At 50.1% G+C, this 15,304-nt stretch overlaps 4 protein-coding genes across 4 annotated transcripts; 1 reads left to right on the forward strand and 3 right to left on the reverse strand.

Annotated features, from left to right (window-relative positions):
- Positions 1-522: 522 nt before the first annotated feature.
- JN550_013170 (uncharacterized protein) lies at positions 523-1,700 on the reverse strand (the record flags this gene model as incomplete). Its single annotated transcript, XM_049311728.1, has 3 exons — positions 523-622; positions 674-813; positions 867-1,700. 3 exons carry the CDS (start codon positions 1,698-1,700, stop codon positions 523-525), a joined length of 1,074 nt encoding a protein of 357 aa, XP_049164837.1.
- Positions 1,701-3,737: 2,037 nt separating this feature from the next.
- On the reverse strand, positions 3,738-5,602 carry JN550_013171 (uncharacterized protein; the record flags this gene model as incomplete). Its single annotated transcript, XM_049311729.1, has 5 exons — positions 3,738-3,807; positions 3,866-3,912; positions 3,981-4,246; positions 4,309-4,362; positions 4,414-5,602. 5 exons carry the CDS (start codon positions 5,600-5,602, stop codon positions 3,738-3,740), a joined length of 1,626 nt encoding a protein of 541 aa, XP_049164838.1.
- A 3,191-nt stretch (positions 5,603-8,793) lies between these two features.
- JN550_013172 (uncharacterized protein) lies at positions 8,794-10,424 on the reverse strand (the record flags this gene model as incomplete). Its single annotated transcript, XM_049311730.1, has 4 exons — positions 8,794-8,847; positions 8,919-9,328; positions 9,398-9,451; positions 9,506-10,424. 4 exons carry the CDS (start codon positions 10,422-10,424, stop codon positions 8,794-8,796), a joined length of 1,437 nt encoding a protein of 478 aa, XP_049164839.1.
- A 3,370-nt stretch (positions 10,425-13,794) lies between these two features.
- Positions 13,795-15,114, forward strand: JN550_013173 (uncharacterized protein; the record flags this gene model as incomplete). Its single annotated transcript, XM_049311731.1, has 1 exon — positions 13,795-15,114. One exon carries the CDS (start codon positions 13,795-13,797, stop codon positions 15,112-15,114), a length of 1,320 nt encoding a protein of 439 aa, XP_049164840.1.
- Between the last annotated feature and the right edge of the window lie 190 nt (positions 15,115-15,304).

The raw sequence follows: 15,304 nt of genomic DNA on the forward strand, positions 1-15,304 counted from the left end.
AACTTGGGCATCTTGAAGTCGAGATTAAGAGTCCTTTGGACCCTTGAATAGGTCATCGCATGGATACCAAAATTATAAGCTTCCTCGTCCCCTTGTCCACGATTCAGATAAGGTTCATTCACTTTGTGGGTCGTCCCTGGACTCACACGCCATTCCATTGGACTCGTGGACTCGCCCAAGAACCTACTTCCTGGCGGCAAGAGTTAAAATCGAATGAACACGTGCGAAGGAGCAAATGTTCCACCTGTAATGCCTTGGGTCATTCTGAGTTGGCGAACCAAGGGACTATCGCTTGTCATAAGATCAAGCGACCTTGAGGGTTGTTGAACGATGAACGAAGACGCTTGGCGAGAGGGCTGGAATTTGCCTGACACACCAAAACCAAGATGCTCAGAGCAACAATTTGTGCATCAGTTGTTCCGTGTGTAAACGGGAGGTGAAAAATACCGTCTGACATCCTCCTCGGACCTGTATAGCTGATCCGATAACCACATTGACCTTCAAACCCGATCGTCATGAAGACTATGATGATTCCGCAAAGGGGTCAACTTCTGGATCGTCCCCATCTTGCATAGTGGTAGGCGCACCCCGGCGTGCGATGGGTTCTTGCCACATGCGCGGCCTATAAAAGTCAGGCGACAGTTGAACAATGTTGCGTGAATTCACGACTTACCTTTCCGGCTCTTTCCCTTTGCGTGTAGGTGTATGGTCAGTAGCAGAGCTGGCTATGCTCTTGGCGTTTCCGACGCTTCTACTAAAGTCTCTTTGTCCTGACTCGGCAGCACTCCCCTCGTCTATATTGGCAGAGCTACTCTATCACAATCATCAGTCGAATTCCCTGGTCAGGATCTAAGGTAGGGTTATACCTCGCCATTACTCTGTCTATTGCTTTTGCCTCCTACGCTGTCACGCATGAGCGCAACTTGCAAGGCCCAGTCCTCGTCGGCACTAGCAGAGTTCGACGTTTCATGGATCCCCATTTGAGCCTCAGGGGCGACATTGATGCTTTTAGGCGTCAGCGGGCTTTGAGCACGTAGGGTGTGTGTTGGAGATCGTATGGAGACGTTTTTCTGAGTCTTCCGCTTCTTCTGCGGTCCACGCGGAGAGGACTCGTTGTGCGTCTGGCGCTTCCTAGGCTGGCCGCTCCTCGGCTTTCTGGTCCTTCGTTCCTGATCCGGGTGGTAATCTGAATCAGCCTCATCGTCGAGGGTATAAACAGGAAGACCATCCAAGGACGCAGCTGTTGCGTTGAGGTCGCTGGCTGTGTTTGATGGAGGGGGTTCCTGCCATTCGGGATCCTCGGTGGGGTGGGGGAGGCTTTCAATGGGCGCCGGCAATGATGTGGGCATCGGCGGCTGAATCTCCAAGGAAGACAGAGGTGGCATGATGCTGATCCACCTACATCGAAGCGCCAACAGCGCTTGCCGGCTTTCCTCTATGTCCTCAGGGTCGATGCCAGCTTTGTCTTTGAACTCTTCCATAATAAGCTCGGCCTCTTTATCCATGTCCTTGTAGAAGTCGTTAACCCGTTGGTGCATCATCCGTAGCGGCGCGATGATAGTCGCCTCCATGTCTGCCTCTAGTGCATCCAGCTGTGGTCTGCGATAGGCCAGGCAATCCGCCATGTAACGTGAGACACGTTGCTTATCGTGTTCTGGCTTCCACGGTCTATCGATGTCATGACGATGCTCAAGCGACATCGCGTCACAGGCTCTGTAGGACAGTTTAAGGAAAATGTTTTAGCAATGGCGATTCGTTGGGGGGTTGAGAGGTTGAGTAACTCTTATACCCTATACGAGGCGTATAAACCTGTATTGGCCAGGCCGAGAAGGTCGCTGGTGCCTACAAGTAATGTGACAGGTGTTACAGAGCGCAAGGCGAAACCAGTGCTGGGAAATTCAGCAGAGCAGTGTAGGACAGGGATCACTAAACTAGCACTTTCTCAGCAGTCTATAATGCTGTGATGATCAAGAATTAGTCATGAAAGGCCTGGGCAAGTTACAGGGTTGGAAATACAGGCAGTTTGAACAATTAAACAGACTCTTTAGTGATGGTTCCGACCTCTCAACGGATCCCAGTTGGTTACCTCCCGAAGCCAATCCGACATCAAGTCATCGCCCGGCGGGTAGGAGGGCTGGCGCGTAATGGCTTGGCCTGCTTTGTATGGACGAGCCCACACCACCCTCTCAAAGTTTTCGGCTGGCTTAGACGGCCTGGCTACCCCACAGTTAGTTTTACTCAGTGCTAAGCGATTGGCCGTGGCTGTTCTTGCCTCGCAGGATTCAATGCCATATTAGCGGTGACCGTAGCCCCTGCATTCTGATACAACCTAAGTGTATTAAATACTAAGAATGAAATATGTAGAATCTCCCTGTCCGTTTGTGGGGCTGAGGAGGAGGAGAGAGAGGGCTGGCAAGCCCAACCTGCGTAACGGGCCCCACGGCTGCGCCATAGGTGCCGTAAGCCACTCCGTGGCGTTTGACATCCCTTCATTCACACCGCAAAGTTCGCACGGCTTTAAGAGCTTTCGGTGTTATATATATATATATATATATATATATATTCAGAGGATGAGCTTCGCAGGCCAGAGTATGCGTCCTTAGAAATGACCTGTGCTCGACGTTTAACTGTATATTTGCCTAGCAACGCCTAGATTATAAGTTATACCGATCACGAACCATGACGCACTGATCACTATCCGCCTTCGCCTGTGAATCGATGTAAAGTGTACCTGTTCTATCTTGTTAAAAAGAATGAAAAAGAATGAAAAAGAATGAAAAAGAATGAAAAAGAATGAAAAAGAATGAAAAAGAATGAAAAAGAATGAAAAAGAATGAAAAAGAATGAAAAAGAATGAAAAAGAATGAAAAAGAATGAAAAAGGAAAATGTTGCAGAGTGACTTACTGGAAAGGCTTTAGATCTCCCAGAAACCAACACGGGCAATAAGCCGAGGCTAACGGCCAGCGCCATAGTAACGCAAGTATCCGCAAGGGCGTGAACCGGAATCTTGAGACTTTAATTTTCTATATACAAGGCAGTAAGGGATCATGGTCTTAACTGTCTGTACGAAGGTGCAGAATAACTCGGCCGCGCCATTGTGGGTTCCATCACGATGGGAAATCGACGCGTCATACTTGAAAGAGAGGGCAAGAACGGACTTGCTCCCTTACATCATTGAAATCTTAGAAAATGGATGTGCGCTTTACGAAACTGTCCAATGTCTACGAGAAGAATCAGTAATCGCCTCCTTGTGGAGCGTCTTGAATAAGAACACATCTAAAGTTGGAGAATCGCACCTCAATCGATCTATACTTATCAGGACCTTAGGCCTTCTCGTGTGTCTCGTTCAGTATCTGCAAGCTTTCAAGACACTCTCGGGCCATAATGTGCTGTACTGTTACACGGTGCTCCGTAACCCTTGCCCATGAGACCCTCCTGTGTGTCGAAGCCGAATGAAAGACTTTGTCAGTCATGTGCCAGTGAAGATACTGCGCACAGTGTATGGTTCCTAAGGATTGCAAGAGAATGATCTCAAAGGTGTGTGACACCATATGCCATTGACCACAACGACGACGACGACGACGACGATGAAGAAGAAGAAGAAGATGATGATGATGAATATGATGAATATGATGAATATGATGAATATGATGAATATGATGAAGATGATGAAGATGATGATGTTACGGTGTGTGGATTTGCCAATGGCGACGCCATTGACACCATCAATTCCACTTCACGTGACTTCAGTATCTGCTTCAGGGCGAGCGAATCTACGAGGGAAAGGGGTACGCTGTCTGTGCGATCTGTATGGGGTCAGATGTTCGCACTAAGTATCTTCAACCGTGACAGTGCTGCTCTTACCCTTCTACGGACTGGGTAAATTGAGAACTGTCGGCTTCTTCGGCACTCTGTTACAGTTATCAGCTCGGAGTTATCAGGTCGGATTCTATCCGAGAACTCCATTCTGATGACGAACCTGGTCAATAAGTTGACTGCCAGCATTACAATTGATGAAAGAACTCCCGTCGCTGGTCTGGGGGTATAGGCTGTTACTTATGGCTAGGCAACCATTCTCATTTGTAATACTGGTAAGCTCCTCTGCTAGGTTCGGCGTGACCGCCGTTATGTCTATTGGGGATACGAGTTCTCCCAGAGCGTTGTCTTGAGGAGGTGGAAGATTGGACAACGGTTGACGAGGACTATTTTGAGTGACAGCCTCTCGCTGATAGTCTTCAAGAAGACCTGTGCAATAGATTAGTATTATTCGCATAGTAGTTAAACTCAAATAATAGCAGGAGTCTTACATCTGTGAATCTGTCGCTTTCTCTCCTTCCTCCATACGTTATCCCACCCGACAACTGTGAAACTAGATTAGTGGTATGTATCATCCTACAATCGGTGTTACTCACTCTTGTAGGCATAGTGGACAGCAATGTATGCCTCACACCGGCTGATTCCATCGGCATAGTGCCTATTGAAGTGCCTATATGTAGCGTCTCCTTTGAACGGCTTGGAGTAGGAGATCCTCTCACTACAGCCGGCGATGCCGCAGCGTAGTACGTAAAGATACCCCGGCCACTGCTTCACGCAGAATATTCCTTCTCCTTCAATATACTGATCAACTGTAATGGTACGTTCGACACATAACAGGTCGTTAACATAGTCGCCCAGCGTTGATCGGCGCTTCTTCCTGAATCGGATATCAGACGAGGGGCCATTGGCAGCTCTTCGTTTCTTCCCAGTGAAAACTCCTCCTGAGCTCGCCCGATCTTGTGCTGGATCGTAGGATAAGTCGAAGGGATTGTCATCGTCTTCCTCCCCTATATCATCTAGGGGGTCCTCATCAGTCTGAGCTTGGTCTTCTGCGACATCAGACGGTGGTATGAGAAGCGGATCTGAGGAGCTTCTCGGGTCAAGATTTGGAGGAACTTTAGCTCCTAGAGTATCTAATACATCATGAGGCGTCGCCGACGTGATACCGGAGATCCCAGCGACTTGATCTGTCATGGCTCTAGCGCCAGAACTCTCGGTACGCTGCAATGGGCCCGAATCGTCTTGGCTCTGAAGTTGTTGGCCCTGGGCACCATCATCTTGTGACAGTGGCGATGGGTTACCTGGACTTGTTACTTCCTTCTCTGGAGCTGTAGTCCCTCCTGCAATAGCGGTGGATGGATCCAGCGTTCCTTTGGAACCTGATGCGTCTGGATCAACGTGGACCTCGCTTCGAGTGCTTGACTGGCTACTGTTGATAGGTTCAGTCAAGACACTCAACGTCGGTGACTGTAGTCCGTGTGGCAACCGACATTTCTTCACCACTGGCGGGATTCGAAGCGAATTCAGAGCTTGATAGCCATGGGCAAAACTTTCGGAATCGACACCAACCACCTCCTTGAATCGGCGGTCATATTGTCGAATGTGAGTCTCTACATAACTGTTATATTGGATCAAGCGCTGATGTAGGCTTCGTAGATCGGCTTCCAGCTCGTCTCGTTGGAGGTGATAGTGTTTAGCGCAATCTGAGACATATTCCTCAGCATGCCGTTTGTTGACGTCGCCCTCGTTCCATGGGAAGGTGTGGGTGTGACTTCCCGCGATCATTGCTGGATGTTAAATGTTGACGGTGAGGCGACAGCCTACAGCTTGGTTGATGTAGGAACTTCGTTAGAGAGCAAGATCGGATTGAGGCGCCAGAAATTGGGATGTGGCAACCTTGGAGCCATGTGAGGGGAACAACCAGTGATGGAGAAAAGCATGTAGCCTGAGTGTGGTATGGAAAGTTAATGGCAAGGCAACAGAGTCCCATCCAAGTAATAACCTGGGCACTAAGCGGTCGCATAGCAACTAGTCATGGGTTCGTGGTACGACGATGGCGAGTGGATGAAAGAGAAGTAGGGGCTCACCTTTCCATTCATGACCTGTCACATTGTATAGGTCGGTGGAATTGACAATTTGTGCACAGGCCGGCCATGGCACCATGCAACCATCCTGAGATTCGCCCTTACTACAATCCTAGTAGTGGTGGGTTAAGGCTGTCAAATGCTAAGAAGCAGCAACTTGCTTTCGCCAATATGAAGCAAATTTGCGCCTTCACTGTAATTTGCGAACTAGAGATGCAGCGCACTGACCGACCTCCGATTGCGATGGTACTGCTTAGACTGGGTGATGAAGATCTGCAGGGGACGGGCCGCCACAAAGTGACCGTAGTTCGGTCTGCCCGAGAAGTTTGACCCTCCCCACCCCCAGTTGGGACTCGCTGGGATAGGGAACTCCCACTTGAAACGGTCCGTGAGGCGCATGTTATCGTCGCAATCCGGGCCATAAGTCCCCTGTACTATTGACAACGGTAACGCATCTAATAAGCTAGCAAAGGGTTCGGCGGGCGGGGAACCTCTCCCAGCCTCCCGAGGCACGCCATTGGCGGCTGCATCTGTAAGCGCCCTGGGTTCAGCTTTGACCAGACCAACAACGAGACACACAGCCTGGAGCGATCGGTTCGAAAAGAACAGTACTGTACTTACCAAATTCAGTTTATCTTCTATGTATGGAATGGTGTAAACTCGACGTATGAACCTCCACTTAGAAAGAGCACCGATTGAATATAATGTCAGATCAATGTTGCCTATCAATAGTCAACTTTCTCTAGGTGCCATTTTAGATATTCAGAGGAATCGGGATATGCATTCAAAATATACCGAAGGACCATATGCCAGCCGCTCGGCTTTGTAGCCGTCACCACTATTGCTTATCTAGGTACGATGCCCGGGGTGGCCGGAAGCGGAGAAAAAGGGGCGGGGGGAGGGGCCAATCCAAGAGTATGGCAGCACGTGGCTATTTCACACATGAGACAAGGGGTTTACTTGGCAGACCGAACGTACTTGTCAGAGGATATTGATCCTCTAGCCGGGCGATAGATCTGTATTGCTGAGAGAATCGGAGAGATATTGACCGAAGGCAGGCCTACAAAGCGAAGACGTACACTTGCAAGGGACTGGTTTGCCATCAGCACTCTGATGCCTAGGCAGGGCCTAGTCTCGTATGTCCCTTGGGAAAAGGAGGTCAAGATATCGTAGTTGTCTGCGCCTTACACCGAGAGATCTGGGACGCGAACCAGAACATCTCGATAGCCGCCGCCTGAGTGGGACCCTGTTTGGGGCTATGTTCAGGCAACCATGCAAGTTTTTCGTGACCCTGAAGCCTAATAAAAAAACCAAATCAGAGGCATCTTGTTCCATCGTCTATCGATATACGACCGGCCACCTCTCCTAGGGTGTGGAAATAAGGTTCTCGTCGGAGCTCCCGCTTTGACCCAGTTCGCGTGCGTGCCGCCAGCTTTTCCTACGTATCAAACATGAGCGGGTAACTTCCGATTCGAGGATCTTCAGTGTGCCCCTGGCGAAGATGGCGGGTACGATCCGCGACTGTGCACTTGTCGATGGTCGCCTGCGAGTCAAGATTTTCTGCCTATCTCGGGCCCCCTTGTTTTGAAATCAGTTGGTTGAAAAGTGCTTAACCGAGATCGACGATTATATGACTGGGAGCCTAGAATAACAGTGCTAGGCAACATCGACGTGCATGGCAAGCCAGGCGTACTGCAGGGCAGATTTGGCCAAGCTCCTCCGAGTCAGGCAAGCCAGGCACACCACCTCAACGCCGCACAATGTGGAGACTATAAGACTTGTGATTATCAATGTCATTGCGAGATATGTTGCTCTTCTTGAAGTGGAACTGTTTGTCAATCTCCACTTTGTTAGGTCTAGGTTTGATACTTGTTGGAGAACGTGAAGACATGGCTTCTTCCTGCATTATTAGTTCGCAGAGATATCCGAAAGCTGTGACAGTGGCGGAGAGATTAGGAGCCAACCAGTCCGGTCAAGGGTTACAGTTCCTCGACAACTCGCCTAGTCAGGCCATGGCCGCAAGGTGGCTCATATAGCAACCCCCCGGGGAAAGGTACGGTCCTCTGCTGATGCCAGAGAGGTCTAAAGCTCCTATCTCTGTAGTACCAACCCGTAAATTGTTGCCGGGGGAGCGATGATTCTTTCCAACACTGATAGACCCCATCGACCACTACCGAGAGGAAAGCATGGCACTGCAGATAGGTCGTTTCTGGACCACTAGAGCCTTGTGTGCCAACCCCCTGGCTAGCACATACAGCTTCATTTCCGGAGTCAGCGGGAAACGATTGGGTTCCATGGTTCCATACAAGCCTTCGCCTACGGCATACGTAGAGTGTACCTGCCAGTACAGTGGATCCAGTACAAATTCAACGGAGTGCTTCTTTCCAATTGATAATGACTGCGTATCTACATGGAAAGCGTCGCGGCAAGGCCGGCGCCAACCCATTGCTTTACAGATTCTACAGCTAGTGTTGAGAGACATATCCAGAGAACGTCGATAGCTTTGCGTGGACCATTACTTGGCGACAGAGCATCGCGGCTCCTAGCCCACGGTGTCGAAGTAGTCCAGCTGTCTACGTAGGTAGTGAGACAGAGACGGTATTGCCGCTCGATGTCAATCATCCACAGATGATGTGGGAGCCCGGAATTTTGAGATACGCACGTGGGAACCTAAAATGGTAGTCTAACACAATACACACTGCTGTTAAAGAGTTTGGAGTTGAGCATAAACAGTTTTGATCACTTAACAGACTACTAAGCCTCAACCCGCCTCCAGCCCAGGGTGTAAACCTTTATAGACTTTGACACCTTTTCGAATCCGCTAGAATAGTAATACAGCTTCTTAGACCCTTAATCTAGGCAAAGGGAACTCAGAAAGGTGAACCAGAACCGCTAGATCGGCGAGACACTTGGCGTGCGAACCGTCGGGCTGGTGGCGTACGAGTCCTACATGATGGTGAATGGTCAGCCAACTGAAGTGCAAGGCTATGGGTTACATACTTCCCAAAGCCTGACACCGGACTATTGAACTCAGGTTCTTCAATAGATGGAATGATGCGACCCGGCAAGATCTCGCCGCTACCATCTTCCCTACCACCAAAGTCTCCGAACGCGCTGATACCTGTAGCAAGTATCTTGTTAAGATTTTGGTCAGAGGTCACGGATGCGGGGAGGCCCTCCCTGTGCGGTTGTGCACTATTACCGCACTTGTAGTGTGATTTCTCACCACTGTTGGGGAGATCATACGCGTCCATTGTGAGACGTGAAGGCTGGTCCGTAACCAAGGGCAAAGATGTCACACTGGGGTTCCCAGGTGACAATGTCCTCGGCTTAGTCAAAGCCTGAGTCATGAGGACTGTTCGTGGGGGCTTAGGCTGCATGACTAGATCACCTGGGATATCTTCTAGCGGCTTGGTTCTCAGTCGACCTGCCAGTGGGGTTAGTGATACGCCCGGTTTGACAAGCGGCGAGCAGTACCACACAGAATAAGACTCACATTTGAATGCACTTCTCTTCAGTTCGTCTGTCTTTACCCTATTTAGACCAGTGACTACGAGTGACTTGATTAGCCATGTACTCCAGCTGTGAATAGAGGTACACTCACTCCTCAAAGAGTTCTCCATCGCGATTTCTGCTTCACCGCGACTCTTTCCATTGGGGTGAAGTTTGTTGAAATGTTCAAATGCTAGGGATTTGTCGAAAGGGTTCAACTTAGCAATCCTTTCAGGACAATCGTGGTTCTGGCATCGTAGAACGAAGAATGTGTTCGGATGATGTGCGACCCGAAAGATAGCTTCTCCTTCTTCACATTGATCCAGCCGTATGGTACAATCAGTCTGCATCATTGCATCAACGTGTGGTCCCTGGGTTGACTTGCGCCTCTTGCTTGGGTGGCTTATCGGAGCGTTCGGGCTGACGTGCCGTTTGTTTGCTCGCTGGTCCTTTAGCTTGGAAACTATTGGTGTCTCATGATCTGGTTCATATGTCGAGTCCGCACTGTCTGAGCCGGGATCGTCAGAAGTATCATCGTCGGAGCTATCACCATCCAGTGCATCTGTATCGTTGGCATTACCCTCCACGTGCAATGCACCTGGCTGCGTTAAAGTCTCGGAGGATGGGGGCGCTTGAACTGGTAGCGACTCGAGGCCGGGTGTGGGTACTCGGGCTCTGAGCTCTGCTACCCCTTCCACTAACAGGCTGGGTGTCAGGAACTGGACCACGGGGGCAATCAATGGCGATGGGACCGCTAGTTGACCGAGCCTTGTTCTTAATATCCCGTAGCAATTGTCAAACATTTCAGAGCCAAGTGAAGAAAATCCTCGACACCTGTCTTGAAACTGAGGGTAACGTTGCGCGATTGAATCATTATGTGCTTCCACGAAGCGTTGGACTCTCTCCTGTAACACTCGAAGGCTTGAGAGATGGTGCTGAACAACGCGTTCGGTCCAGTCTAGCATGAATCTTCGCTCAATCTCTCTCTCATTCGGTAGCGTGTAGTCTCGACCTGGAGCATGAGAACCCATTGCGACGCTGAGTGTGACTAAGCACGATGCAGTCGTGGCTCTGTTCAATGCGGGGAAAAATAAAGGGGTCCAACTCGAATCAATGGACACTGAGAGATATGATTCTATTGAGAGCCATGGCCAGCGATTTATACGCCAAACACGTTGCTTTTGCCTGACAAACCTGGCGAGTAGTACGCAGTGAAATGCAAGCTGCGATAGTTGACTTCACGATGACCTCCATGGTAAAACTGGTATATCGACTTCTGAGAATACGCAGAAGAAGAAAAACGTACAAGCTGCATAGCGAAGCTAGAATATTGCTTTCCACTTCATTAGATATGATATGGTGATCTATGCTTACATTGGCTGTAGGCCAACTTCACCTGCATTTGGGTCTGAGCCGGCCATGTCCAGAATGTGCAACGGAACAAGCCACCTGGTTCCGGAACTGCAGCCCAGACTCTTCTAGGTTTGATTGCGTCAGGGATAGATCGCGATGGCTTAGTGTTTTCTTTAGTCCCCGAGGCAAACCAAGCCGCCCTTATTCTCCAGCGCGGCGGTCCGCAGTTTCGACAAGAAAAAAGCGACGTGTTCACGCTGAGTGGCTGTTGGTCTGCAGCCAGGATTGTGTTTTCTACCCCATTGGCTGATCAAGGCCAGCATTGAAACATGTACCCTTGTCAGTTTGGGTGTTGGCTCAGGCGAAGCTACCCCTGGAGCCTGACGCAACCCTACCTAGAAGAGTGTGAGTTCACAAGAAATAAAGAAACAAAAACGTTCTAACCGCTTCTAAGCACTTCTTCCAAGCAAGTTGATAGGCATCTTCGCAACTTCTGGCTGGGTGAACCGTTCGGAGCTTTTTTCAGACGCATCCAGTTAATGCGCATTCGGCGGCAACAGACTTACTAGACTACAATTGCTGGGAACGAATCAAAACCAAGAGAAACTATGCTTTGGCTGTCTGATGTAGTGCGCTCTGAGGCACGTCTATGAGTCTGTGGGTCAAGGGTAGTGGTTGGGTTGACTGCTCGCGCTCTTCTTTCTCGGGATGCTTACGATCCAAAGTAGTCCTGGTGGGCTTCGAGGATTTTCCATTTCCACGAAGCTGAAAAGATCGGCAGGGGTGGATAATCTCTGTGGCCAGAAGGCCCGGCCGTGCGAGAAATGGTACCTGCAATCGATCGCTACCATCCAATGAATTGTGTCTGACTGCTGGCCGGCAGGCAACAAAAATCTTGCCGTTCGCGAAATGGAACCCATCCTGAATACCCTGCTCTGTGGGAATGCGTATTGCGTAAGAAGACTAGAGAGTAGTTGGGTGATGAGCCCCTGCGTTATGACCACGGGTCATAATGATGGCGTCAAGACAAAGCCATGTCGGAATTTGATGCCGTTTCCGCAAGCGTCCAAGATTGCTACAGTCAGCTGCATGTGGGGAACAAGGCGCTCGAAAAGATAGAAAATCCTGACCTTGGGGTCTATATCGAGGAGCATATCAAACCTTATTCGCGGCACCTGCTTGTGAGTTTTCGGTGAGTGCTGGTGTGCCCATTGTGAGCTCGGCAATGATTGGCTCGAGGCAACATCAATCTCGCGGAAGGATGCGGGTTGGATTGTTGTGGGGGCGTCAACGTCACCATATGGCAATGCCAAGGATCAGATCAAGTCTCACAAGGGGAGTGCCCTAAGTAAATGTAATTCCAAGTGGCCACAGGGGCAGATATTTCCAAAAGAGGGAAAGCCAACTGGCAACCCATCTACAAGTAATCCATATATGGGAGGAGACAAGATTTTTGAAGAACTGGCCATGTTTGAACACAAGTACACTCGGATAGCATCAGACCTCCTTCTTATATGCTAAGATACCTTAAGATGCAAGTAAATGTTCAGATAAACATAATATGGTATAGCCCAGAAGTAGAAAGCACGGTAGAAGTGTTCGTTGGGTGGTTATACCCCAAAACGTGACGATGGAGTGAGGCCTAGATGGTCCAGTGTTTTGAAAACGCCTTCTTTTTGAGGCCTAAAGCATGATACTCAAAATCCCTTGGACCAATTCGCGATGCATATAAAAAGCGGTGTATCGTATTTCTTTCCATGTAGATTGTTTCAGCTCATGTCCTTTGCTAGAATAAGCATACTCTCCTGAGACCACTCTCTGCAGCACACTAAGGACCAGGTACTAGAGGCATAGCTCTATGGCGAGTAAATACGTGTGAGAAAGTTACTAGCTGTGGCGCTGAGTGCTGGCTGGCTCAGGGGCTGCAGAGCGTTCGTCTTTGCAACCACCACTGGTGGCTGTCCAAGCCCTGAGGTTCACCATCAGCCGCCGTGCATCTCTCTAGGACTCTAAAAATCTGTCGACAGACTTATAAATCGGTAACAAGATAAGTAATAAGATGAAGAGAGCAGAAAACCGGCAGAATTTGGATCCGAGTGACAGCTATGGCAGTTCGACCTTAGGCGAATAACCATCAGCGCACGCGCGTTGTTCACCGCAACAAGTACATGTAACTCTACTCGGATCACCCCGCAGCAAACCTGCATGTATCTCACCTCGATGTGTATCGTCATTCATGCCACACACCTAATATAGAGGGCGTGTCGCGTCTCAGGGGTTGCAAGCGAGGTTACACAACGCCCCCTAAGATATTGCGGTTGAGTACACCAGGCATCCACGGCCTCCATGATCCGGGCATCCGCTGAGATGTGACACTACTTGCTTCTTTGAATCAGATATTGAAAGAATGCCAGAGTTTTCAACTGCCGCTGAGATCCAAACACGCTCTACTCCTTATATCCTGTAGAGGTTTTCTTTTACGTTGCTGCGTCTCCATTCCCGCTATCAGCATACGTATGAGCTTATCAGAAAAAGCTATTCGGTGGCTTCGATGATGAAAGGACGAGCGGGGGCGTCGGCAGAAGCTGACACAGTGATCCCACCTCCCTGAATCCCCCAGGAGCTCCTTCCCCCAAGGATCGATACCATAGGGAGAAGAAAGAGTTGGTGAACTGCTGCCCGTGGCCTTAAAGGTCAGGAAAAGAGAGGCTTACTTGCGCTGGTAGGTGTTCATAATCATTTCCTTGATCTTTAGACCATCACCTCTGGTCGCTTCGACAAGACTTTTGAGAGAAAGAGCATACTGACAAAGAGTATGTGCCATCGTATTGTTGTAGCCTCTTTGTTTTGGAGTCAGTGGACCTTTCAAAATAGCTACTCATCGTACAAGCACAACAGCTTTGATCTTTCTCACCGATCAAGGGCTCCAGGCTGACTACTTAAGGCTTCGCCATGATGGCATTCGCACAAAGCTCAATTACGTTATGGTCTGTCCTACTTTGCTCACTGGCATAGCTCGAAAGTGGCCAACTACTGGAGCGAAGAGCGATGGCACCGACGATAGTAGTGGTGCGTCACGCACACGCGAAGCACAACATCGCTCCTCGGTTTAGTTCCCTCATTGACCCCGATCTGACCCTACACGGCGAGCGACAATGCGAAGTCTTCTCTGACCGAAACCGCGACCTAAGAAACAGTGTGACGCACCTGGTGGCATCACCGTCGTGGAGGACCATCAGGACCGCGATCTTGGCCTTTGGGATCGACGATGGCCAAGAGGTTATTGTTCACCCCGACATTCAGGAGGTCGCCGATAGCCCGTGCAACATCCCAAGAGATCGTGACACCATTGAGGACTTGGGAGGTGAGTTTGTTAACACTGATTTGTTGCTGGACGGGTTTAATGACCGGGGGCCTGACAGCCGATACAGATACAACTTTGAGGCAGTCCTCGAGCGCGCACGTACAATGCGCATCTGGCTACGTCATCTCGCTCGCAGCCACGACAGCGACGATGCTGTGATTTCGGTTGTCACACACGGGGGGTTCGCCCCTTTCCTGACTCAAGGAGACGTTTTGCCGTGGTCGAACATGCAGTCTCGATCCTACAGATTCGTTGACCCGGACGGCGACGACGATGAAGCGGCACTCGAGCTGATCGACGGTGATTCAGGAGCTGATCCGTCGGGAGGAGCTGGCGGAGGAGGTGACGGCGGCGGCCACGGATATCCTCGAGGAATTCTCAAGCGACGTCGTGACGATGATGATGACGACGACACGGCGGGAGGCGGAGGGGCTGGATCGCCATCAGTGCCGAAGCGAACCAAGGCCGTCGGCTGGGCCGAGAACCTAGAGCAGATCCGGGAGTTCACATCCCACAGTGTGTACAGACTTCGGCCTAGGATAAGCTCAAGCGGTCCAGACTTCAATGGGATCCGAAAGACCTACCATCCCCGGCGGGGAATAGACTTCAACAAGAGGGATTTCTCTGACACCGTACTACGGACCAGCTCGACCGGCCCCAACTTCAACGGGATTCAAAAGACCTTCCATCCCCGGCGCGGCATCTACTTCAACAAGAACGAATTCTCGAACACCATGCTGCTACGGGCCAGGCAGATTCAAAGGTACGTTGACCGCTTCGAAAACCAAACTTCGTTCTCGCTCGAGACGCTGAAGCAGGCGATTGCCTTGGAGCCACGCCCGTGGGTTGTAGGCAAGCCGGGATCTACTTACAAGAGGGGCGAGCCTGAGTACCCGATGCAGTGGGATATCTCACGGCCAAATTTCAAGAAGTCGATATACAACTTTGTGTGTCGCTGGGAGTGGCGCTTCATACCACCACGGAGAGCTCGCGTCTTTGCCTAAGCTTGGTTGCATCGATTGGTGGTAGGTCTGTATCGAGGATTTCGGTAGTATCATTGCTTCACTATGTTTCCCTGTTTCCATTACATACCTAGGCAACCGAGCTAAATAGGCAAATCCAAAGATAACAAGACAGAAATAACTCCAGGGCAGGTGACAATCAAAGACTCGGCGGGGCTAGTATGTGCATGTG

The sequence above is a fragment of the Neoarthrinium moseri genome, assembly GCF_022829205.1.
Source record: "Neoarthrinium moseri strain CBS 164.80 chromosome Unknown scaffold106_Wmoseri_CBS_16480, whole genome shotgun sequence".
In the NCBI taxonomy this organism is placed as follows: domain Eukaryota; kingdom Fungi; phylum Ascomycota; class Sordariomycetes; order Amphisphaeriales; family Apiosporaceae; genus Neoarthrinium; species Neoarthrinium moseri.